The 25,993-nt window shown below is 36.1% G+C and overlaps 1 protein-coding gene across 1 annotated transcript in view; it reads right to left on the bottom strand.

Annotated features, from left to right (window-relative positions):
• Positions 1-25,993, bottom strand: part of LOC139145193 (N-alpha-acetyltransferase 25, NatB auxiliary subunit-like) — a 33,667-nt gene extending 7,674 nt beyond the window's left edge. The window contains exons 1-20 of the mRNA XM_070716184.1: positions 25,880-25,993; positions 23,716-23,801; positions 21,212-21,350; positions 19,987-20,105; positions 19,549-19,623; positions 18,239-18,425; positions 17,574-17,685; positions 17,195-17,284; positions 16,723-16,907; positions 15,975-16,156; positions 14,363-14,588; positions 10,030-10,140; positions 6,645-6,714; positions 5,828-5,927; positions 4,365-4,516; positions 3,768-3,823; positions 2,932-3,004; positions 2,175-2,427; positions 1,215-1,338; positions 665-730 (exon numbers count right to left, since the gene is read on the bottom strand). Of these exons, the coding sequence (XP_070572285.1) occupies positions 665-730; positions 1,215-1,338; positions 2,175-2,427; positions 2,932-3,004; positions 3,768-3,823; positions 4,365-4,516; positions 5,828-5,927; positions 6,645-6,714; positions 10,030-10,140; positions 14,363-14,588; positions 15,975-16,156; positions 16,723-16,907; positions 17,195-17,284; positions 17,574-17,685; positions 18,239-18,425; positions 19,549-19,623; positions 19,987-20,105; positions 21,212-21,350; positions 23,716-23,801; positions 25,880-25,934 (2,461 nt within the window). The 5' untranslated portion in view covers positions 25,935-25,993. The remainder of the gene's footprint in view (positions 1-664; positions 731-1,214; positions 1,339-2,174; positions 2,428-2,931; positions 3,005-3,767; positions 3,824-4,364; positions 4,517-5,827; positions 5,928-6,644; positions 6,715-10,029; positions 10,141-14,362; positions 14,589-15,974; positions 16,157-16,722; positions 16,908-17,194; positions 17,285-17,573; positions 17,686-18,238; positions 18,426-19,548; positions 19,624-19,986; positions 20,106-21,211; positions 21,351-23,715; positions 23,802-25,879) is intronic.

Below are 25,993 nucleotides of genomic sequence, written 5' to 3' on the forward strand. Positions count from 1 at the left end.
CAAGTGTGCTTGTACCAATCATTCACGCTAGTACCCACCATGTGAGCTTGTACCAACCATTCACGCTGGTACCCACCATGTGTGCTTGTACCGACCATTCATGCTAGTACCCACCATACGTGCTTGTACCAACCATTCATGCTTGTACCCACAACGTATGCTTGTACCCATCTCTCATGCATGTACCCACCATTCATGCTCACTTATAACCACCAGGTGTGCTTGTCCCACCACCTGTGCTTGTACCCATGTGTGATTTTACCCACCATGTGTGCTTTTTGATGCTGGTACCCACCATTCATGCTTGTACACCACTATGAATGCTTCTACTCCTTATGTATACTTGTAGTACCCACCATGTGTGCTTGTACCCCGTATGTATGCATGCATCTGGCATTCATGCTTGTGCCTACCATTTATGCTTGTACTCACTCCAATTGTTTATACCCATAGATGCAATCCAACCCAAACCATGCATACAGTCCTGTCTTTAACATCAAAGCCTTTCACCACCATGATTTGACCTTACCCAATTATTTTTTATAGTAGAGTTGTAAAGTTGGACCTCTATATACGTAGCTGGGTGGGTAAAAGGGTGAATTTTCAAAAAAATTTTAAAAGTTTAAAATGTTGCTTCTGCTCAGTAGTGAATACCACTCATTACCTTGAAGATTCTCTATGATTTCTTTAAGATATCCTGCTATCCTTTCTTGCACATCGTCTGAGTTGTCTGAAAGTATCAATAGTTATAGTGTAACCATGAAGAACTATTTGAAGATGCAGTACAGACTTAAATTTACAACCGTAATTGAAAGCGAAATTTTACAAAGGAACACTGATTATATTTGAACTGCACACAGAGCCCTTTTTCAAAGAATAACTGATTGCTCAAATACTTTTACTCCATACAAAACTGGATTTAAAGTTACTGAAACCTAGAATAAAGGTGATCAAATTCTGAAAATGGAGTTCAGATACATGGTATTTGCTGTAAATTTCAGGTATGGGCGATCAAAGGTTGTACTTACACGCTGAGGACTGATCGTTTTGACATGTGACGGCATAAATCAGATGTTGATGCATAGAAACTGATTAGGAAATATGATTGCGAATGTTAGATAGTTGGTGTACAAAGTACGATGTCTGAACACTTACCAATTCCATTGACGAATGTTAGATAATTGGTGTACAAAGTACAATGTCTGTACACTTACCAATTCCATTGACTTGTAAATGTTGGATATCTGAAGTGACCTTCAGCATGGTTAAGATGACTGAGCCGTGTTTGCCGTCCAGGTACTGGCTTGTTCTAGTCTGTGGGGGACCCTGTAGCGGAAACTGAAAGAGAAATACCAAAGGTACCTTGGTGAGGTGCGTATTTTCAAATTTGCACAAACAGAAAACAAAAACAGTACATTTTGAAATAAATACTGATATTGATAGAGTGGGGAATTTCCTCAACAAGTGTTCAAAGATAATCAGCTTTCCACAGATTATCAGCAACATGTCTGATGCAGTGTTCCTATGGCAAAGGTAAATTGATTCAATGGCTGCCTATACTAAATGATTAATTAATGGTCAAACTCAACACCAGCTTGGCAAAATCATAGTTAGACTTTATCAAATTTTGATAAAATAGACACAGGAAGATGCAATACTAGCAAACTGATACACAAATCAGCTACCAACACAAAAGTTTACCAAAATGTGTGACTTGCAACGTCTTGGATGATATTGGTACAGGACTGAAAACAGGGTCATAAAATATTGATAAATTAATAAATTTTCTAATGTCTTCTTTTTGGACGCATAAACAGGAATGCAGTCACAGCTTTGTGATGATCCACGTCAAAACAGCTCAAATAATCAGTATCATTCAAGGTATATTTACCATGTCCAAGAAAAAATGGAAAATGACAACAACAATAGAGCCATCTTAAACCACAGTGCTTAGTGGTGGTGCCACTGAGCAATGGCACCTGTTATGAGCACGTGGCACCTTTTTGTAGCTGCATCAGGCTTTTACGAGACGAGACTTGTCTTGTTTGATGTTACTCACAGTGTTTAGCTGTCAGAGTATGCTATACAATTCAAAATAGGGCATTTTCAGCTTCGGTAAATTTCTCAAAATTTTTATCTTTATCAAACCTTGCATTCAACACAGTCCAACTCACCTTTTTCCGCGTTAGCGGTTTTTTCTCCACCTCTTGAAGACAAGTTTCAAATTCACCGATGAGAGTTTTCAGTGTCTCCGCACTGTCCGGTGACTCAGTGCCGTTACTGGTCACCGCGGCAGCCTCTGTGGAAGCATTGACTGGTGGAGTTAACAAAGCACACGCAGCAAGGCTACGAAGCAGCAGACCACTGATCTTCAACCAGTCCCTCTCCATCTCAAAGGAATCCTTCTTGTCTTGTTCAGAGAGATGCCTGCAATATCAAGATCATCACTGACACTGCAGAGAAATCTACCAACATAACAGTGGAACCTGCCATAAAACTACAGACAGCTAATTTTACTGTGCATTACTTTTCTGTATTCTTGTCTCCCAAACATCGGTAAATCCCCACAGCAGTAGACAATATAGTCAGACTAAATCTTGCAAGAGGAGATTTGTTTTATTACTATGGCTTGTATATTATTCAGTGAGACATTGGCTTTCTTTTCTCCAGAATCTACATTTTAAATAATTCTACTGTCCTTTCAGATACTCTCAAATGAGTATCTTGAGATTTGATCATGTGTGTATCACATGACTTCATCACTGTCAACTTTCAAACATTTTGCCTATCAAAGACATATGATAACTTTTTTCTGATTTTTTTTAGCTTTTCATTTTACTTATCTACTTTTTCTAATTCTATCAATTCATCTTTCACAATTGTAATTGTTCATTTAAGTTAAATTGATAAATTGATTGCAGAGAAACTTACTTTGAGTCTGGATCCCATGATATAAGCAAACCCAAGTCCCTGTTGTCAGTCATATCTTTCCAGCAAATCTCATCTGAAATTTGAAAGGCAGTGGAGAAAAGGAAAATTTCGAAGGAAACATCATTACACAGATTCAACTTCAGCACTGGACACATTACATCACACAACAAAGATGGACATCAGGATTAACATGATACCAATTCAGTCTTAATACAGACAACTTGTACAAATTCATCCGAGAAAGAGATTTAAACCCACATGCTATGTTCACAGGTCAAAATTATAATTCTCAAAAAAAATAGCAAACATGATTGCTCAAGCACAGGGAAAATGGATGATCCACTGCGTCATACTGCAGTTCCTGACATCACACTGTTGCCATCAAATTTTATCATTATAGTGTAAAATATTTCCTGTCAATGTTTGAACGAGTATGAGTCTTTCAGATATTTATGTACAAAAATAGTGAAAATAGCCCTATTTTTGTGACACAGTAGCAACTCCGTTGTTTTTGCCATAAACTCCAACCATAAACTGATGCAAAACCATGACAGAATTATAATAATTACACTGGCAGCAACCAACATTGTGAATGTATTGTTACATTCATTACTAAATAGCCCTGTAATTGTGATCACCATAACACTGGTTAACCTGTTCTTCTAAATATTTTGGTCTATAGTATGAACATTTTCGCATTGAATCACTGTTCTCACATCAAGAAACTATGTGTGAGAACATCAAAAAATGTGAGAATTCATGTTCAGTGATAAATTTAATGTTCTACATCTGATGTGATAAAACCACAAGATATGTAAACTTGAATAAACACTGACCTTTCTCTGGTTGGATTTCCATGTACCTGATTAAATCTTCAAATTTTAAATTATTACTGAAAAAAAAAGTCAAAACATGACCCATTCAGTGAAAAATATTCCATCTGTAAACAAATTATGCACAAGAATATCATACAAAGACTGTCTATTGTGGAGCTGTACAATATACTTCAATTACAGCTGACATAAAACCATTATATGTTGACTCAATGTTGAACTGAAAGTTGTTGCATTTGATAATTAATGGATTATTGTTACCATGCAGCTCTGGAATTGTATTTTTACAATTTTTCAAATCACAACTATCCTTTTCACATCAATACACGAGTTCTAAAATAGGTCTTGTCATGTAGCAGAATTTTGTGTCTAAATTTAGCATCACCATCTGTAACTTGATAACTCAAAGCTGAGATTTGTCAACACCACGAAAGCATGTGATGGAATTGAAACCTCTAACCATAGCTCGTATGAAATCAATGTGCATGTCAAACCATTAACCTGATCACCCCTGATTTTCTGTCATGAGGTCCACAATCACCATCGATGACAATGGGTTTGGGCAAAACCATTGTGGTGAACAGGTAAAAAATTACTTACTGATTTGCTTCAAGCATTATTTCTAGTAACATCTTTTCTGTGGTTATCATAGTGTAGTGCATGGAATTGTTGAGCTTTTGCCGAAATTTCACAAATTCTGGAATCTTTGGAAAAGACCCATACTTGTAAGCTGAAATTATATACTCTGTTGTCTGAAAAACAAAGTGCAAATAAGAAAATTTACAAACATTATTATTTCTGAAATTTCACCAAGGAAGTTTACAAGATTCTCTTTTGTTTGAGACAGTCTAGTTGCAATCCTTGAACCCAATGCACAAAGCAAGGCAAGAGAACTTAAATCCCCATTAGCTGTGTCTCTTTGCATTTTGTTTACTGTAAAAATGCCATCTAATCTTCAGAAAGAGGTTTTTGATTCCCGTTATTAAGCCATATTGTCTTTGAAAATATCATATTTTTATCCTTGGTGATAGATTCAGTAGATAGTTGAGAGATTTTGCGTACTGACTTGTGGCGGCCATATTTGACATGCAAGTCACAAATTATTTAGTTGTTAAAATATAAGTTGTACATTCATCACCAATGTTTGAAACACGTTCTGTGGTCACACTTCGGAAACCATTTTTACATAAGTTGAATTTCAAACCATCAGATCGACAAAACTGCAAAAAGATATGGCTGATAGGGCTTCATTAATCACACAAGAAATGCATGTATTTGCATATGAATAAAATATTTATCTTCTATACCTGCATCTCAAACATTTTGAAATGCACAGAAATGAACATGATTTTCAAGTTTCATGAAAACAGGTGCGTACAAGTTTGTAATTGTGTAATTACTGTTTCTATGGGAAGCAGGATCATTCTTTTAAATCCCTTTTCAAAAATCAGGTTTCTAGGATCCTTCATTAATTACTTTAATTAACAATCATATTAAGTTAGACTGCACCTTAGAGATAGATATTTGGACTCATTTTCTACAGTACTTTCTGGTCTACCACGGGGTAATTTTAGAGCACTTTGTAGTAAATAAAATTTTAACCATCCTATGAAAATGGGAATTTAAGTTTTGCCCATAGAGCTAACACAGGGATGGTGGCCATTTTGTATTGAAAATAATTGATAAATTTAGGGTCATTTTTTTCTCTGGTACTAAAATTTGCAGAGTGACCCCTGATTTTTCTTCTTGATTTTGAAAGAGAATGGTTGAAAAATTTCCTTGCGGAAAACTTAGGTAAACATTTAAGTCTTTTCATGTTGAGGCGCATACTACCTTAATGAGATTTTCGCGCTGAGAATTAGAGTTCAAAAGTGAACCTCTGAATATGACTTGACACAGAAGGTTGAATGAACAGTTATCTTTTACTACATCAAAGTTCAAAGTATGGCATGACAAATGCCAGACTATCTGGCCTAAATTGCATGACAAAACTCACCAAGTTTCAGAGTAGATGAAATGTAAAGAAAACAGGCATTGTTATATTTTATAGTTTCCATACTTACATCTTTATTATTTACTGTGAAGAATTTCAGTGTTGCATTATAGACAGCTGAAGCGGATACAAAGTGGCCGAGGGGTTCACAGAACCTTGTTACCGTGTACCTGTACAAATCAAATGATCAGATTAATAGTGTCACTCTGATTGGTTGGTTTAGGGTCAGAGGTCACCAACTCATAGGAAAAGAGCTCAGGCTTTGGGGACGGATGACATTCTTGTGGAAAAATATCTAAAAATGAAAAGTGCAACTTGAATGATATCTTTACACCTCTCTTCAGCAGTCTATATCAAAATAATAATCTTACAAAGATTACTGCAAGACTATGGGCAATGCTTTACTTCTTTTATGATCTTTTATGTTATTACAGATTTTTTTCCATGCATGTGTTAGAACATAGTTGTCTACAAGGGAAATTACTGAAAACACTGACTATAAGATCATTCATTTTCACAGGAATTTTGATGTTCAAGGCATTTATACTGGGATTTAAATTTACTGTATTTGCAAGGTTAAAAGCAGGATCTAGATATTAACTTTTTAATTTTAGCGGATTTCATCTAACCGCAAAAATATTGACACTCAGTGAATCATTTTAACCCTTTTTACAGCAATACTGAATCTAGTTGTATTCAAAATCTACTTAACAAAGTAAATTTACATAGCTTTAGTTGTAAGCTTCCTATTATTTGAATGCTAAGTCACTGAAGTGTCCGTATACACTGATACCCTGTACTTACCATAAATCATGTTATTGTTACTTGAGTAATTTCTGATGAAGCCAAATATTTTCTTTAGCAATCACTTCAGATAAATGACTTACCCTAATGTATCTTGTTGTATATGCTTTATTTCCATACCATCATATAACTCCGGGCAGGGTCCAAAGGCACCTGCAATATTGTATAATAATTTTATTTCATTTCTGTTGACATGGCAATTAGACCCTTTCACAGCTATTTCCTGGTCCAACTAAACCGTAGAAACCATGAGGGCTGTAAAAATATTCAGTGGTGATGGGAAGTACACACACTGCTAACTTTATTTAGTACGGCAGGCTCAGCAGTTTGCTGTTGTGACCCTATGACCACTATTAACCTGTGAATAGATCAAAGCACTCCAACTCCACACAGGTCAACAGGGTAAAAACAAAGTACTGAGTGACAGGGTGGACCACCTCTTCAGTACAGGTGAACTTTACAGGGTACGCTGCAATACTACTAACACATGACCTTTAAGGTACAATGCACCTTAAGAACAGATACATGTACTCAGACTCTCAATTTTCACAATTCTTTTCTGACCTACCACTTACGGGGCTCATTTTAAAGCCACAATTTTGTGTGTGTGTGATGTTTTTGTATGTTTGTGTGGCTGCACAAATATTTTTGGGGACACTCATTTAGTATTTATATTGTTCAACTTTGCATGTCTTCATAGTTCTAGTTCAAGGTTAAGAATACTTGTATGTGCATGCATTCATCATACAGTACTGTTACTTGTACTAAGCGTCAGGTGGAAAGTCATGCAAATAATGCAATAATATTCCCGTTGAAAGGCCTTTAAGGTAGTATGCGCTTCAAAAGTGAAAGACTTAAACTTTTGCTCAAACTTTTCTTAATGAAACTTTCAACCATTTTTTTGCTCATGTGTTCACACACATGAGCATATGTCACAGCGATGTCTGCCCGTCTGTGTGTCTGTCTGTCTGTCTGTCCCTCTGTCTGTCTGTCTGTGTGCTCGATATCTCAAAAACGGCTCATCAGATCAGAATCAAATCTGGTACATAGATTCAGTTTGCAAATGGCAAGAACTGATTAGTTTTTGGTGGGTGTGGCTTGCTTACTTTTTGCTCATTTGCATAATTAATGATTTTAGAAAAAACAGGTATATATTGACAACGACTGCACACAATTTGATGAGATTTGCCACAAATGTTGATCACACCAAGATATATCAGCTGTGAAAGATATTAGGGATGACGTAAAAGGTAATGGATAATTTACATATTTAATGAACTTTCCTAATTAGGGATATATATCTAATTTGATTTGATCAAAATTGACAAGACTTGGTATGTATATTGAAGATACTATGATTTAATATTATTGAAAGTCATTAAAGCATTTTTACTTCATCAAACTCTTAATTTGCATATTTAATGAACTTTTGAATTTAGGGATATTTATTTGAATTGACTTGACCAAATATGATGAATCTTGCTATGTACATTAAAGATACTATGATATAACATTGTTGAAAGTCATTAAAGATGTTTACTTCAGCCAACTCCTTATTTGCATATTTAATAAACTTTCCTAATTAGATATAACTGAATTGACTTGACCAAAGTTGATGAAACTTGCTATGTACATTGAAGATACTATGGTATAACATTATTGAAAATCATTAAGCAGTTTTACTTCAGTCAATTCCTTATTTACATATTTAATGAACTTCACTAATTAGGGATATATCTGAATTGACTCGACCAAAGTTAATGAATCTTCTACATCTATTGAAGATACTATAAAACATTATTATTGAAAGTCATTAAACTATTTTACTTCTGTCAATTCCTAATTTACATATCTAATGAACTTTTCTAATTAGGGATATTTATCTTTATTGACTAGACCAAATTTGATGAAACTTGCTATGTACATTAAAGATACTATGATACAACATTGAAAGTCATTAAGCATTTTTAGTTTAGCCAATTCCTTATTTGCAAATTTAAGGTAAAGGGCGACGAATTCGGACGCGCACACGCTTTAGAACATTTCTGCGCAGATTTAACTCCAGCCTGCCGCAAATGGGTTATTTTGTAGCGCAAGTATTTAACATCACCTGTCATTGTTGAAATTGCGCTTTTACCTAATTTTTTGACCCAGTGTCTTAGAAATACATGTGACCTATAACCTTGTCATATTTTGACCCCCTAGGAAGCTGGTTTTTATTCAATATGAGCGAAAAATTAAAATTTCTCTCCCATTTATATGGCGCAAATTACCCATTTACCTGGAGATATTGTAAAAAGTAGCGTGGTGACACCCTTTTATTAAAAGTGTAAACTAAATGGTATTATGTCAGGAGTTTTTTCGCCAAGTTTGGTCAAAATGACACCATTCAAGGCGACAGGAAGAAAGTTCGAAAATTATCGTCATTTTGTAATCGATACTTATGTTAAAATTTCTTCACAAACATCATGAAAACTATACATTCGATAGATATGGATCTTAAGTCTTGGTATTTATCAAAATTAACTCATTTGCTAAGCGTTTTATAATTGCTTTCTTTAGTTTTAGTGAATTATATCTTTTTTATTTATTTCTAACGATGCCATTTTAACGGCCGTTTCCATGGAAACAAGCATGGTGACCCCCATTTTTTATTTCATTTTTGCACTTGCACAACTTCCAAGAATATTTGTGCAAAGTTTCAAGAAAATGACACCACAACTTAATTTTGACGTAATTCGTAGTACTTCACCTTAATGAACTTTCCTAATTAAGGATATTTATCTGTCTTGACTAGACCAAAGTTGACGAATTGCTTTGTACATTGAAGATACTATGATACAATATTATTTAAAGTCATTTCGCATTTTTACTTCAGCCAATGCCTAATTTGCATATTTAATGAGAACATTTCAGTCAATTCCTTATTTGCATATTTTAATGAACTTTCCTGATTTCGGATGTACTTGGATTTAGAATTAATCTGTGGTGAATATTATTCATTATGTTGATCATAACACTTTCAATGAAGTTGCAAACATGTGACAAAGGTTCAAATTTACACATAACTGCAATAAATAATTAAACACGTGAGCATTTTCAGTTCATATCTGGTCTTATTAAATCAAGAATTGGGGGTCACCATGCAAATTTTGATGCCAGAGAAACTAATAACCCAAGATTTAGCAAAATTTAAAATCCAAAATGGCTGTTATCCCTGTGTTAACTCTATAAAGAAAAAATAAAATTTTTGATTTTTGAAAAACTTAGCCTGGGAAAAGTTTTCTTACACCAAGAGCTTTAAAATGAACCCCCACAAGTGGTATATCTGAAAAGAATTGTAAAAGTCTGTGAGTCCAAATATCTGTCCCCGAGGCGCGTTCTACCTTAATGTGGAATAAACTGGAAACATTCTACAGCTATTTATTATTATGAGAATTCTATGTGCCATAGAGATGGCATACTTACCCAACAGACAATATACCCTGATAAGCAGTAGTTTGAAATGATGGTTTGATGGACTCTTTGATATGCCGTATTCCAAGGCAGCTATTGCCTTCCATATAGCATCACTATCATCTGAAACAATAACAAACTTGATGAAGCACTTTTGGCTCAGGGATAAACAGTTACATTTGGGTTTACAACAGTTTCATCTACAGGTGCGTATGACTTTTTCTCAGCATTAATAAGTACCGTAAAAACCCGATCAATTCGACCAGAAAAAAATAATTACGATTTCAAAATCGTCGATTTATTAGGAAATTAAAACTGCCGAAATAATTTAGTGGTCGAATTAATTGGAATGACGAGGATGAAATTTACGCGAGACATGTTTGCCATGTTGAGACTGCTTCAAAGCATGGACTGTGAAATTTTGTGAGGTCGACAAATTAGGTAACAAAAAACCTCAAATGCACCTAGGTGTCACATCAAAATCAAAGTGGCCGCGATTACAGACGGAGCGATCTGTGACACTACCACCGGCCGCTTGAAGGACGACGCGTAAGTTGACATCGTGTGCCAGCCATTGGAAATATATTGTAACTCCCAGACAGGCAGATGAGATAGTCTAATGGCGTTTGATGCATTGAAAGTTTGTAAAATAATAAAAAATGACATCACCGATCATAAGAAACGTGGTGTTGAAGATAATATTTTTAAGAGAAGACTATGACGACCATATTTCTGTAAGTGTAAGTGTTGTCTAACTTTGGAAAACCAACATCTGAAGATTTACTTCAACCAACACTTTTATATTTATTCTACTCTTATTATAAGATTAGTCGAATTTCTGGAAAGTAGGTGTACATTTTCGATGTCTGTGTATCGTCTATACCGAAGTCATATCCGAAACAGTATAATCAGATCGCGACAGCGTAAACCTCTCTGTCTCCCTCTCTCTCTCCGGCATTTCGATATTTTGTATTGTCGACATTTATATATAAGTCTGAAGTTTCAGGTCACTGCTCAATGCAAGTAGTTGATGTCAATTTTCCGTATCGGGCATGGTCTCTATCGTCACTCAAATCGTTAGTTTTTTTCCTGTTATATTCGATATCAGACTCAAAACACAACGTGAACAATGTTGATAATATATTGCATATTTCGTATCGAAAACCGGTAAAGTTCGTAACTGGTGACATGTCACGGCCTGGAGAAAGTTCATCACCATCGATCGAATGTCCGTGACGCTTTTGCTGCCAAATAGACATATTGACAATGACATAAGACATATCGCACAGGGAACTTCGCGGTATGGCAATTATATGAATTTTACCGTGAAGAAAATCTGTGTTAAACTGGCTGTACAACAAACAGTAAACATGGCGGAGCAATGATACCGACTTCAGAGACTTTGATTTTTTTTTCATTGCGATCGCTGGTGAGAGCGAGTCGTCCGGTCGAATTTTTTCCCACTGGCTATTTGGCTTTGAATTTTCAATTGCCCTCATGTGCTAAAAACAAGACGGGCGTTCTCTGTGAATCAATAAGCTTTTGAATATGAAAAATCGGACATCTGAACCTCAACTCGCAGCTTGAAAGTTTTCTCCGAATCAGGACAGGGACATCGGTGAGGCCAGATTTCACGTAGTAGCTATGGAAACCGACGGCTAGTTCGTTGTGAGAAAGCATGCGGTGTACGTCTACGTTATTTTTACTGGTTTTGAGAACTTCTAAAATAACTTGTAATCTGTATATCTTCGCACATCGAACCGATATTGTATACCTATCACCGTCGAAGTTATGTCTTTCACTGTAGAGTTCTTTTTATCCAAAACACATATCCAGAAGAGTCCAACAGAGCAGTCAAATGAAAGGGCTTCAAACGAATGACATTGCACGAAATAATGAAAATCAACAGCACATCCTGGACGTGATTTAAAACAATAGCGCTTTTGAATAGGACTATTCTATTTGAGTAACGGGGATGGAAAGCACAGAACTGTAAAAGTACTGGAAAAACATGCCGTTTTTCTCGCAATTTTAGCAACTGTAACGACCCTTTATTCTTTACTAATACCTTTCCATAATTGAATTAAACTAGGTTTAGGGTTTATACACACAGTGTACACTGATGTACAGAACTTTAAAAAAGTACTCTGCTGGGAACGAGCAGGGGTTTACACGCTATGGGCGCAGTAAAACAATGGTCACGTCCATAGGTTCAAGGACGTTCATCGATCACGGGGAGACACGGACGTGGCAAAGAACATACAATATCTGGTCATCGGTGTACTGCTACCTGTGAATCGAAACGACAAGTGTAGGCCTATAGCTTCGAAATTTTATGGGAGAGACACCACGACTGGAGACCGGCAGTAGCACAACACACTATTCCGAATTCTGGTCCGTGTTTAATACAGACATCTCTGTAGGTGATTCTGGTTTCTCAATCGAATCAAAAGTCCGACATTGACAACATTGACATAAAATATGTCCGAAAAATTTTGTTTTATTCAACCAACTGATTCAATTCCTTTGATATCCCCTAAGCAACATGTAAACAGTCCGGAAAGACTGACATCGATGTCTCCCGGGCCCCCATGTATACAGTATGGCCGAATATTTCAGTGTTACATTTTCTTGTCCTTCTCTTTCTGAGCCAGTGTCATTATTGTGAACACGGCTAATAAATAAATAATATTTCTTCACCGTTTTGCAAAATATCTCGTCAACCGGGCGCATGGGCAACATCTTTGTACGTTGGTCAAAACTAATGACACTGTCGGTCAGGATAAAACATCGGTCAAAGTAAGATTGAATAAGGAAGCTAGACGAAAATGCTTTCATCGATTGACAAAAATGAGAAGGAAACGAGTCAGTAAATATCGAACCATAAAGGGGAGATCGAGACTGCCATCCCCCATGATTAATCAACTGGGAACAAAATATATATTTCGATCGACAGACTTACACAACCAGAGACAGCATTTTATTCAGCTTTAAAATAAGTCACCGCCTTTCCTATAATAACACCCCGTTTGCGTTTCGATCTACTCTGCTCTGTCCCCAATCGTATGCCCGTCCGGGTTTCGCCTGCCGTCGGCATACTGACTGATACATGGTTATTTCTCTAGCTATCTTTTCATCAGTTTGGCATAAACTACAGCATCTCTTTTGGTGCACAAGGCAAATTAACGTTTAGAAGGAAAGTCACAGGAGGTTAGGATATTATATATAGGTGAAATTAGAATGGAATATTGAAGATGAAAAGACTTTTATCGGTCGACAAAAATTGCCACAAAAACCGAGAATTGAGATTGTGTATGATTTATTAATTGGGTACAAAAATATTCGATTGAGTCATTAAAACAGCTAGAAAGAGCATTTTCTTCAGCTTGAAAAATAAGTCGTCGTCTTACTCTTTCCTTGACACTGTCCCCATTTGCGTTTGAAAATATTAGTCTGTTTCCAGTTGGTAAGAACGCACGCTGCGCAGCGGCCGTATTTACCGACATGTAACATCGATTTTTCCTCAGCAATTTTTTCAGCGTTCGCAAAAGATTTCGCAAACTCATTCTTTTAGTGCACGGGGCACATCTGTCTATGTGTTTTGGGAACAAGCAACGTGTGGTTTAGAACATACTATCTGTCAAATTAGGAAGGGATATTGATTCACACACAGAAAGAGTCTGTAAATTTCAATCGACACGGGATTGTAAGAATTCGGAAAAGACAATGAGAAAGGGAGAAAGTAGGTAATTTATTCTTACTTTCTTCGATATTAAGGTGAGAAAATAGTTACAAAACCAGAGACTGGAGGGCTGGTACTTCACACACGCTGAAACTTCATGCATATTTCGAAAGCCGCGGCTGAGATCCAGCTCTTTAAATCACTGAGGTTTCCCACTCAGCGAAAATAATCATGTGACCCAATGAAAACCAATCTGAAAGCCGTTTACAAAGCCCTTTGTTGTTCTCATTTCTGCCTTTTTGTCTGACCGTGGTTCATCGTATTCGTAACGGTGGTTTTCGATGTCTTGAAATATCGTTCATTCACCAACTGAAGGAAGTTTTTTAAGGGTATGTAATTCGGTCGAATTAATAGATATCGAGAAAGTCCCAATTTTAGTCGGTGGTCGATTTGAAAGGGCCCAATAAAATTATGTTTTGTGAAAAAAATAGGGTGGTCGAATTAATAGGGTGGTCGAATTGATCGGGTTTTTACGGTACTAGGTATGTGAACTATGTTCTGTGGTACTTGATTAGGTGACAATAATGGCTTGATGTTCTCCACAGCTTTTAAATGCAAAGAGGCGGCTAAATTCCAAGTGAAACGTATCTGCCTCTGTCTCACCTCCGTCCTGCCATACATCCAGCAACAGATGTGCAGCAAGCAGACAATACATATCACTGGGCTGGAGGTCCGTGCTCAGCAACGATGCGCCAAATTTCATACCCTCTTTATGCCTGCTCAGTAACTCTTTAGACAAAGTTATTTTCTCCTCCGCTGACATTTTCAAGTGCAAACCAAGATATCTACAAGATTGAAGGTAAGTTAGATGCCGTTGAAGCTGCTTCTCCTGTACACAAAAAAGGAATAAAAGAAAAATATCACTCTCTGCTCATTCAATCCTACTAGGTATAGCAAGGGTTAGGGACTAACAATTCTCACATTCCTGACCACTAGGAGTGTGGGATTGCGGTGTGGGAAAGATTGATCCCATACTCTAAGAAATCGTCCCACACTGTGTATAAATGCGCCATATACAAAAGCAGTATATTATTAAACAAGCTCTGATTGGATAATAAACGGCCTTTTGTTCTGCATGCAAAATATCATCAATGGTGCAATGAGTAGCACACTGACAGGAACTACAAAGTAAGTGGGTCACAGTGCAGTGGCAGATGATAGCGTTGTCCCAATTTTGGATAATGTTGTAAGTCATTGGTGACAGACTCACAACAGACGGTCAAATTTTCAAAATAACAAGTGAACATAGGCTACTTGGGACATATTGCCAATTTTTCCTGATGGATATCTCGTCCGTAGCAGAAGTTGAAATATCAGCAGTGAAACTCGCAACAGAGTTCGTGTTATGATAGTCACTGATATACTTAACCCTTTGAACCCAGCTCGGACAAAAAGTCTGCATGATGTCATAGGCCGGGTACCAGGGGGTCAGGGTGCAAAGGGTTAAAATACTCATTCAATGCTTCCAGTATGAATTTACGCATTTTGTGGTCATTTGAGTAAAAAATCTCACACACCAAGGACCTGGGATCACATTTCTCACACTTTTTGGGGTATTTTGTTTCATATTTGCTTGCAGCTTGTATGAGACAAAATATCCCAGACTCATGAGAAATCTGATCCTAGGTCCTTTGGGGAGTGAGATTCAATTAATCTTCATCCTATTGCTTGAAATTCCAGCTGTAAAAATCTGAATTCATTTCATCAGAACAACAAGTTGATGAATCAAGAAATCCAATCATTGCTTCACTACACAGACAAGCATTAGAGAACTGTTAGATAACAGACAATCAGAAAGTTCTCAATCCCTTTTTTTTTGAGACCAAGCAGATTTTATGAAAAATTTCCACATCAAATGCAGAGGAGGTTACAAATTCCATCTGCCACTCTTATTGATGTTACTGCCTCTACTCCTTCCAAAGAGTTGCAGTTCATCATTACCTGATTGAATTTCAGTTGAAAATGCAGTAGTTTGTGACAAACTTGCAGTCCAAGGTTTGTTACACAAGCCCAATTTGATTTGATAGATCATCAATTCAATGTCTGCTAACAGTCTAATTAGGGATGTTCAGTTTAGAAACATGAAAATTTCACTTACTATCGTTGGTTCGTTCTGAACTATACTAGCATTTGTAATAGTTTTGGAGATATGAGCAAAATTGTGATTTTCAACAAATTCATACTCGGTAAGAAGAGGTGGAAAAAAGACACTCACACTGCTTGCCAGCACAATTTGTCCATCCTTGGGGTCTAGATCCAGAGTGTCCCATATACATTTCACAAATGTATTGACTTTATCTTCACTAAGTAATTTAAGATAGGGAGCCATGTCACCAAAACAGCAATACTTGTCACCAAATAAGTCAAAGTACTCCTTCAGCATATTCTGTAAACTTTCTGTCCGATGAAAAGACAAAGTATTTGTTACATTTCTCATACAAAGTCATGAATTTTGAAAAAAATTCTAAGCTTAGACTTTTTTAGCTTTTTGGAGGCAGCTTCCATAAGGTCCTCATAAATGAAAGACATAAATAGGACATACTTCTATTTTTGGAAATATTACGCTTCAGGACGAGGGTTATAGTTAGTCAAAACTGTACCGTGATTGGGCAGGGTACATGAAAAATTAGTGAGTTCATGTGGCTATTTGATGAGGTTACAATGCCCAAGGTATATTGCATTGAAAGTGGTACGGTCTGGAAAAAATAAATACTTTGGAAATTTGAACCTTATTTTTAACTCTAGCTATTGCAAGCAAGATTTTAGATATATCAACAGCCTTCTCAAAGTGTGAGATATGCTATCATGTATTTTTTACATGAGGGTCAAAGATCACAGAATACCATTGACTCGACTTCACACAGTTGTCATAAGAGCAAATAAAGGGGACAAACATTCAGTCACACACTTGATATAAAATAGCTTATTCAGCATGCTAGAAGCTATAGGAGATCATGGTGTACCTAATTTTTCAATGTCTGGTAGATTTCTCTCTTTCAGTTGTTTGTGAAGTTCCATTCTTGCCAGGAACGGCCCTCGTTGATGTTTGCTTTCTTTCTCTTTCTCAGCCTTGTAAATATCTTCAATGAACTGTATGACACTGGTTGCCGTATGGTCTGGGGGACCGTGTTCTGTCGGAGTCTCCCCACTGTAAGTGAATGGAATGTGAAAACAAATGACGGCGTAAGCAAACTAAACACTTCCATCCACTGCAGGAAGTATCAGCTGAAGGCAAACTACACAGAAGCACACATACATCAATGGGCACCTATACAAACACACACCCATGCACACACACACACACAAACACACACAGAGTTAGATTTTAATTTGATCATCATTTTTATTACACTGTACACTAGCATTTACATAGCTGAGTATTTTATCAAGAGACTAAAATTTAATTAAGAGCACCAAAAGTAGAGCTGTTCTTACCTAGTTTCTTGTTCTGGTGGAGTCCAGTTTGCTTCTATGAGGGCAAATGCTGACTTAAAGTAGGCAACATAAAATGTCCATTGATCTGGTCTGAAAAACAGAGGAGGGACATATTATACAATTCATAATTCTAACTTATGTTATTTAGTTGATTATTGTACACCATACTAATGGAGTAACTTGGCTTGTTTATCATTATTGTCACACTGTTATCATATTGTTTTAAATATCGCACCTCAAGAATTTAAAGAGATGAGCATTTCCCAGTTTTTGCTTTCTAGCAAATGTTCCTCTACATATTGATAACAATGTCAATAAACTCCATTTAGTGGACTACAACTACTACAAGGTAAAATGGACACATTTTCAGGAAACTTACTCTTCCAAAAGCAGTTTTCTGTAGGCAGCATTAGTTTCTGGCCACTTTTCCAGTTTAGCATAAAGGCATGCTATACTATACTTGTGGTAATTGTACTCAGATGTAATCTTTTCTGCAATAAAAAAAAGCACATAAATTGTGAGGAAGGGGAGGAGCTAACAATTTGGAATCAAATTCATCCTCTGATCACGAATTACTCATTTAACCTGTTCACCCCAATTCCCTGAAAACAGGTCCACAATCACCATTGATAACAATAGGTTTGGACAAAACCATGGTAGTAAAAGGGTTAAACAAGAGAGTGAATTACACTGTCGTTATAAAACACCTTCTATTTGCACAGAAATGTAAATATTTTTCAAAATATCTGTTGAACTAATGATTCGCCCTAGTCCCTACAAAAATTCATGTATACTCAGTTGTTTTTAACATTCTCTTTGACAGAGTAAAACAGAAATTCTTTTTATTTGATCCAAGGTCAGAAAGTATGTTGATCTAAAAAATCCATAACGTTTGTAATCATCACATAACTGATTTCTTGCCTCCTAACAGTAAAGTTGGCGATGATCTATGACCCTATTGTTTTTCAGTGGCAAAGTTGGACAAGTACATTGGCTGGGTAATAGGGTGGCAACATTTGAAATGAAAAGCGTAACACACCCTACCTCCAAGCTTTGATTTCAATACTTTGACTGATTCTTCATAATTCTTCATGAGATCTAGAATCATCAGATACAGCTGTACTTCAGCCTCGGCTTCAATCTTGTCTTCTTTCACATGCTTTTCAACCATCTTGAGTGCAAGCGGAAGGAACATCTTCTTCGACAAATTTTCATCTGGGCTGAAAATCGCCTGCACAAATCATAAAAAATTTCAAAGAATTAGTTTCTTTTTTTATACAACTGTAATAACCTGGAACAACACTTGGAATTAAAGCAAGTGGTTTTCTCAGTTTAATCTTGAAGACTGATCTCACAGTCAGACTGTTTCTGATGAAAAATTTTAAATACTATGTATTTGTACATAGGGAGTAAGATAAATTATTTTAGATAGGCGTGTTTTGTATTACTCAAAGTTACGATACTGTGGTTTTCTAGTTTGCAGATCTTTTTCAGATAAATTAGCATCACTTGTTGTTAAATTACAATGACTGGCAGTTTCCACTTGTTCACTAAATAATAGCCATGGTACAACTGAGAGAATTAACAAGTATCCATAACCCTGCCAAGTCTAGGACAACAACATGGTGTTCAGAAGTTTGCACTCTGGGACCATCTCCCTGAAAAGTCGGTCAAATTCTGTAATGGCTACATATAACCTGGTCAGGCAAGTTGAGAGACATACACCATGTTTAGGTGGATTTTAAGGAAACTCAAACTACTAAGCTGAGTGGGTGTTCATGGATGCTTGTACGGTATATGAGACATGTCAAGTCAGGGCAAGTAGAATTTGCTTCAATACTGCTTTGTTCTGACTGTGCAGGATGGCAGATGACTTGGCCAGCAAGAAAAGAAATTACATCAGGCTATCGGAGAAAAAAAATTTACAGGCTAGACTGGAACAAGTACCAACTAATGATTCCAGGTTAGATGATATGCTCATCCTTGTCTTGACCATATCTTACCTATTCAATGTACTGGTAGCTGACACTATGAATCAACATCAGACAGCCGGACTACACCACATGAAAGTGGTTACAGAATGAAGCAACTTTCTGATAACAACAAGAGTTTTCTTTTGAGGGATTACTGCAAATTATTCAGTATGATCGTATTTGACTAAAAATTTATATTCTGATAATTTCACATGCTGAATACTCTTTTGAGATAAAGCTATGATGTTGATGTTGTCAGACTCAAGGCACTACATCAAGTACTTTCTTTCTAATACAAAACTAGTAAAAGGAGTTACAAATCACGATGCCAAAGGAAAGCCCTATCTGCATCACAATATTTCTATCAGATGATCATCTTACCTGCATCACAATACTCATGACGGCCCAGAAATAGTATGGGTTCTTTGGATATTGCCTGTACAACGCCATGGCAGCCTGTGACAGAATATGAAAACAGCTAAATTTACTCATGTACCCTCCACTCACTGACACCATTTGCTTTACTGTAGATGTGTAAAACAACACTGGTGAACCACCACTTGTCTTTTTAGAGTTCAAACTTAACCTTTTCACCACCAAAGTTGGGAACAAACTCACTGTTGTCCACGGTGAGGGTAGACCAGTGTGAACAGGTTTATCGTAGAAAACTAAAAGAAGTACCAAAACTTGGTAGTGTTACAGTAGAGAGGCTTATATTGAATACAACATTTTAAATGTTGGCATAAACGTTTTTTGACATTGAACTGCATACAACAAAATGTGCACAAACTGATATGACCTATGACCTAGGGTAAATACCTGTTGTTGTTTCTTGTAGTCAGACATCCGTACGTAACTCATGAAGAGATGTGAGTGAAATTCTTCATTCGCTGGCTGTTTTTTCAATGCAGTCTCAAACAACTTTGTTACCAGATCAGCTGAAAGGAAGAATAGGATATAGATTGACAAAAATGACATCCCTGCCTAGACAACTTTTATATTAAGGTAGTTTGCACCTCGAAATTGAAAGATTTAAACTTTTGCTCTTACTTTCAAAACGGGAACTTTCAACCAATGCCTTTCAAAATCAACAATAAAAGTCAGAGGTCACTGGTACTTGAGAAACAACTCAATATTTCCCAACAATTGAAATTCAAAATGGCTGCCATCTTTTGTTAAATCTTTTATGAAAAATTAAATTTTCAATTTTCACAAAAAGAAGTCCCTGAAAAGATTTTTTAATCCATGGGCTCCAAAAATAAGCCCCCACAAGTGGTAGACCAAAATAGTTTTATAAAAGATTGAGAGTTAAAATATCTGTCCCTGAGGCGCATTCTACCAACTATTAATATTATTGATGTCATTTTGACCATTATTACTGCAAACATAAGAGAATCATACTTTCTACATTGATACAAATAAACATCAGAAAACAAGAGAGTTTGGATGATGATGTCTCATTTGAAACAGAGCAGCATGAACTGGTTCATATTTCAGAATAACAAAGTTTGGTGACAAAAAATAATAAACAGTACAAACATCCGTCAGAGATTCTGAACAATATCATGTTACCATTTTAATATCTTGCGTTTTACCCTACCATCCAGTAATTCAATCAAAATCTTTGGTTTTTATGCTTGACCTGACTGAGAAAAACATGATGGACTTGCTGATAAGAAACACTGTGTCAAGAAAAATTCTACATTTAAATATCTGGTAAGTGAATTGACAGATACAAATCTGTAAAATGAACAAAGCTATCAAGACCATATGTTTTTGTAGCATGTAATTTTTATGGTGATTTGTATCCTACTTTTGGACAACAAAACTGACTTTCGTGAAGATCTCCAAATACCACTATCACTGCATATACAATATTACTGAAAATGATTTTATAAGACACAAAAATTTACAACATAATGGTCGAGAGCTATCTATGGTAACCACTATGCTGTGTAAAATCCCTATTGTAATTCACATTGAAAACAAAAACATGTCGGTCAATGAATGCGATGATTTTTGACAAACACAAGACATCACCCACGTTTCTGCATTTCTCGGTAGCATATTGACATTGCCTGGAGTGTAGGGTCATCAATTGGTTCTAGTACTGCCACCTCTTGCAGTGCTGAGAATGACTCATTCTGTTTACCCATTCTGAAGAGAGCCAAGGCTTTCAACACCTGTTAGATTAAAACAACAACAATGTGAACATGGTGAGTTGATCTGATTAAATTGTTGATTCTTATCAGTTTTTATACACTGGTCAAACATGAGTAATCTATTCATGGTCATACCTACACTGTCTATCAATGACACCAAATACAGGATTTCCAAGTGATGTAATTTCAAAAATGTCTGTGTTTGAGAGAATCTTGAAGTGGGACTGTGTACCATATTTAGCTTAGGAGAAAACTTTAACCCTTTCACCATCATGGTTTGGCCCAGACCTATTGTCATCAATGGTGAGTGTGGACGAATATACAGGTATCTGGGGGTGAACACAGGTTACAAAATGTTGCAGAAAGGCAGGGACAAGCTGAAATGTACTGGCAGAGATGATGGCCAGAGAGTTTCACAAGATCCTTCGCCCTTTTCTTAGCCAGACAGTATCACATTCCCATCTGCTAACTAAGTCAGTATAAAGTTGAGCTCAGTCAAAATCGTTATCATATAATTTCAGCAACTTAGTTTGGTCTGTTATAGCAACTTTAGTCAGCAAAACTAATGTTCACAGTATGTAGGACATGGGTTAAAAAAACAAAACTCACTCATGAGTTCTGGGTACTGCTGAATAATCTAATCTTTCAAATCTTTACATTAAATGTGTAATTTCATAAGACACCTCTCAAAATAGACATTTGTTAGAGTTCCATGCAAGTATGGACCACTATTCATTTTACTAGGAACATGAAATATTGGCTTTTGTGGAAATCTATACCTTTTCGATTTTATAGTGATTTTTCATAATGCCATCCATAGATCGGATCCCAAAATACTTTTTATGATCATCAGAATTCCATCAAAAGATCCTAAAATAGCCTTTTTAAATTTAATCTAGAGTTAAGTTTCTTTAATTTAATTTAGAGTTAATTTAGAAAATATTTATTTCTGAGCAGCCATGACAGATATTTCAATCAAGGCTCTGCTAAAACATTATCTGATTAATAAATCACAATAACTCAAATGTTCCCAATGCAGTGAAGTCAGAACACAGTTATTCACATTATAAATGTATGTGCAAGCACCTTGCTCAAAAAATTCGAGTTCAAATGTTCGTCTTGACAATTCTCTTTCCACAATTCATTTAAGTGTTTTGAAGGGTGGAGAATGTGAGAAAGATCATTCCAAATAATATAGTTTCTTCCACATCAGTGCAAACATCTTACAATGTTTTCACCCTTATTCAAAATATCAATGATCTCTGAATGTCTCAAGGGTTACATACAAACGTATACATTTTCCTGATGAAAAATTAAACACAAGACCCTGGCCAGAATATTTAATTTATGTTTGATAAGCTGTGCTATTGACATGCACAGTAAATGCAAATACAGACAGTAGTACAACATAAGGAATGAATCTTCACATGTCAGTTGAAAATGCAAACCAGAAGGCGATCTTTCATATACAATGTATTTCAAATAACACAATATGTTTTCATCTGCTATATGGTCATGTTTTTATGGAAAGGATTGAATTGGTCTCTGCTTGTCTGATGGAACAAGAACACCTTTTCTAGTGATGGATATGACACTTGTCCTGGAAAAAATGTTTACGCTGCTTGCATTGAGCGTTGAGGCTAATGAAAAACAGCTATTTTATGATCTTTCAGTCAACTGTCAAACATTTGGACTTGAGCCATTTCACTGGGCAAATTTATCGCATCATTGAAGTCAAGCGTATTTCCTTTTCATTTCTTCTAGCCATGGTTGGATCCATACTACTTCAACTAATTTACTACTTAAGCATTTAAAGCAATTTAGTGAAAATTTCAGCATTTTCAAAAATCCAACAGTAGTCCAAATTGCTGCGATAGTAATTTTGGCAAATGTTATCAAGGCAAGCCATGATTACTGTGAGGCACAAATCAAAGTATACAAAGCTATCATACAAAACTGTGCTTGAAACTTCTTTGGTAAGTCTGGAGTAAAAGCTTTGAAGAAATGCAAATGAAGAGAACTGATTACATCCTGCTATAAATCTGTATTCATGAGGACGAAAGTGTTGTATCATGTGTCAAGGTCAACAGAAATAGGTCAGGTCATGAAGTGTCATCCTTGGCAATGTCAGATAAATGCCAGTCTGGGCATGTCACGGTCAACAGCTCTAGCCATGAACAAACGCAAATCACACCCACGCTGACATGTGGATAACACTTGTAACCCAATGTGAATATGAAGTCAATAAATGTCAATATACAAAGTTGTACAGAAACGTCTTATATCGATGTACAAAACATTCCTTGCAAAAATGTACAGGCAGTACAGAGATTTATGGGCAAAAATTTCCCATGTAGTTGACGACCACTGGTAAAAGTATACCCACCTTGGCACAATGGAGGTCTTTCTGTTTCTTGAGAACTTTGTCAGCAAGCTGCACAGCTATTTTGTTGTTTCCATTGTCTAAGTTGTCTGTGAGATTGAGAAAACCAAAGCAGATTCATAAATATAAAATCCTCCTTATGGAAATTATTACAAATCTAAATTATATCTCCTAATTAAATTAGTACATGCCTCATTGTGCAATAAAAATAAGCATTCTGTCATCAGCTTGACGGAACACTTTCAAAACATTCTCTTCTATGACAAAATTTGAACTATGCACCCATCAATTTCAATGCTATTAGAACTTTTGTACAAATGAAAATGCCACATACCAAAGTAACTTCTATTTACAATCAAGGTTACTTAGGTAATGAATGTTACTAGTAAACATGACAGGTTCAAATTTTTAAGAAGTTTTTATATTTACACAAGTGGTGTAAAATCTCATTTAGGTTATCACAGATATTTCTGAACATTAGTTGTTGAATATTAAAAGTTATAATTACAGTGTATTAATTTAATTTCTTTGTAGACCAATATTTTTCCTTTGCTTGAATTCTTCATTATTCATTTTATATGAACAAACTCAAATCATGGAAAATTACACATGAAAAGTTGTCTTATCGACTCAAGACAGTGTTCCCTCTCACTAACAGCATTAAAACACTATCAGTAAGCATCAAAATTACCGTAATGGAAATTTCATTGTTAGCCCCGAAACTACTACATGGTATATTTAAAGGTATGGGTCAGGCGTCAGATTGTCTTGCCAGGAAATTTACTTACTAGATTACAATTTCAATGGAAAACAAAAGGCTATGACACCTTCATAATCCTCTTACAGACTAGAACAAACTCGATCCCTGGGAACAAATCCCCTGCCTTTAAGTTTTCATTTTCATTTCAATCAAAGAGAACTTTTTGAGTTCAGTGGCACTTTAATTTATCTCTGCAGGCACATGATGCTTTAACAGTGGGGTGACCATATGATTGATAATCTGTCAAATCTTATCATTTGTTGACAAAAAAAATAAACAATGAATCATTGAGGTCAACAATATATTTCCACAATAGCAAAAGTCAAATAATTACAATTACGATATTAATCCCTTGGCAAGAAATTGCTATCAGTGTTATTGGTTACACTTTGCAAGACATTAAAACAATTCTGAATAACATTTTAAGGTTTCTATCCTCTTTTTTGTCAGGGTTATACCTTTTCTGATTACCATTGGCCTTAAAACTATTAACACTTACTTGAAACACTTTTCATGTTTGGAAATTGGTATGCTTCCTCTGAGGCATTTAACCTCACAAAGTTGATTTTAGAGTGGAAGTCTTGCTAAAATTCATTGAAGTACACACCTCACACTTTTCTAAATGGACCACTTTTTTGGTAGAGTAGTAAAAATATAACTTGCTTATGCAATTTTTTTCAATAGGTTTACATAACTTAGAAATTTTGAGTGATAGACACATCAGCTACAAGCGCTGTGCCACGAGTCAACAAATCAGACCTTTAAATCAGTGTTAATTTACATCACAATTGTCAATTTTTTTGCACATACACATTTTATATGATTCTCAAAGATTTGCCTTTCAGGACGTTGTTGAAAGCTTTATGGTATGGTTGGTGATTGATAGCTACACAATAAAAGATATTCGTTATATTTACACGTAAGGCACTATCAAAACTTGACTGATGACGTTTGTCAAAACAACCCATGCCGGGGGTTGGCACCGAAGTGTAACTGTGACAGCAAGTAACGGGACTTGGCCTGTGGTGGTAGGACTCGGATGGAAGATGTTGGCCATATGAGAAAAAAAAAAAAACGGGAAAAATACGGCAATGCATCAGGGAAATCATTATTATTGCATTAAACTTTGACAGACTAAATCACAAAACAGTGAGAGCGATTTGTTGGCCTCGGAACACGTGGTTTCTTTTTACATTTTGAATGTGGTGTAATGTTGGGGAGTTGCACTGCAGTGCGTGCATGCCTAACTCGGGAGGCATGTACATCCTTATCGACATTACTGTATGTTCTCATTCAAATAACATCACTTCTATTCACGTTGCATCATAATTTGCGAAAGTAATAGCAAGAGGGCTTCTTCAATAATCGATACTGTTATCTTTCTTGTGATTTCATCACAGAACTCACCATAAATTGGCCTGAGTCTCCGCTCATTTACGTCCACATGGCCTCGATTCGCCATCTTGCTTGGCTTCCCTGGTCCACGCACTGTACGAGACTATGTGTGACTCGAGACTGGGC

This window comes from Ptychodera flava, chromosome 12 (genome assembly GCF_041260155.1).
Source record: "Ptychodera flava strain L36383 chromosome 12, AS_Pfla_20210202, whole genome shotgun sequence".
Classification (NCBI taxonomy): Eukaryota; Metazoa; Hemichordata; class Enteropneusta; family Ptychoderidae; genus Ptychodera; species Ptychodera flava.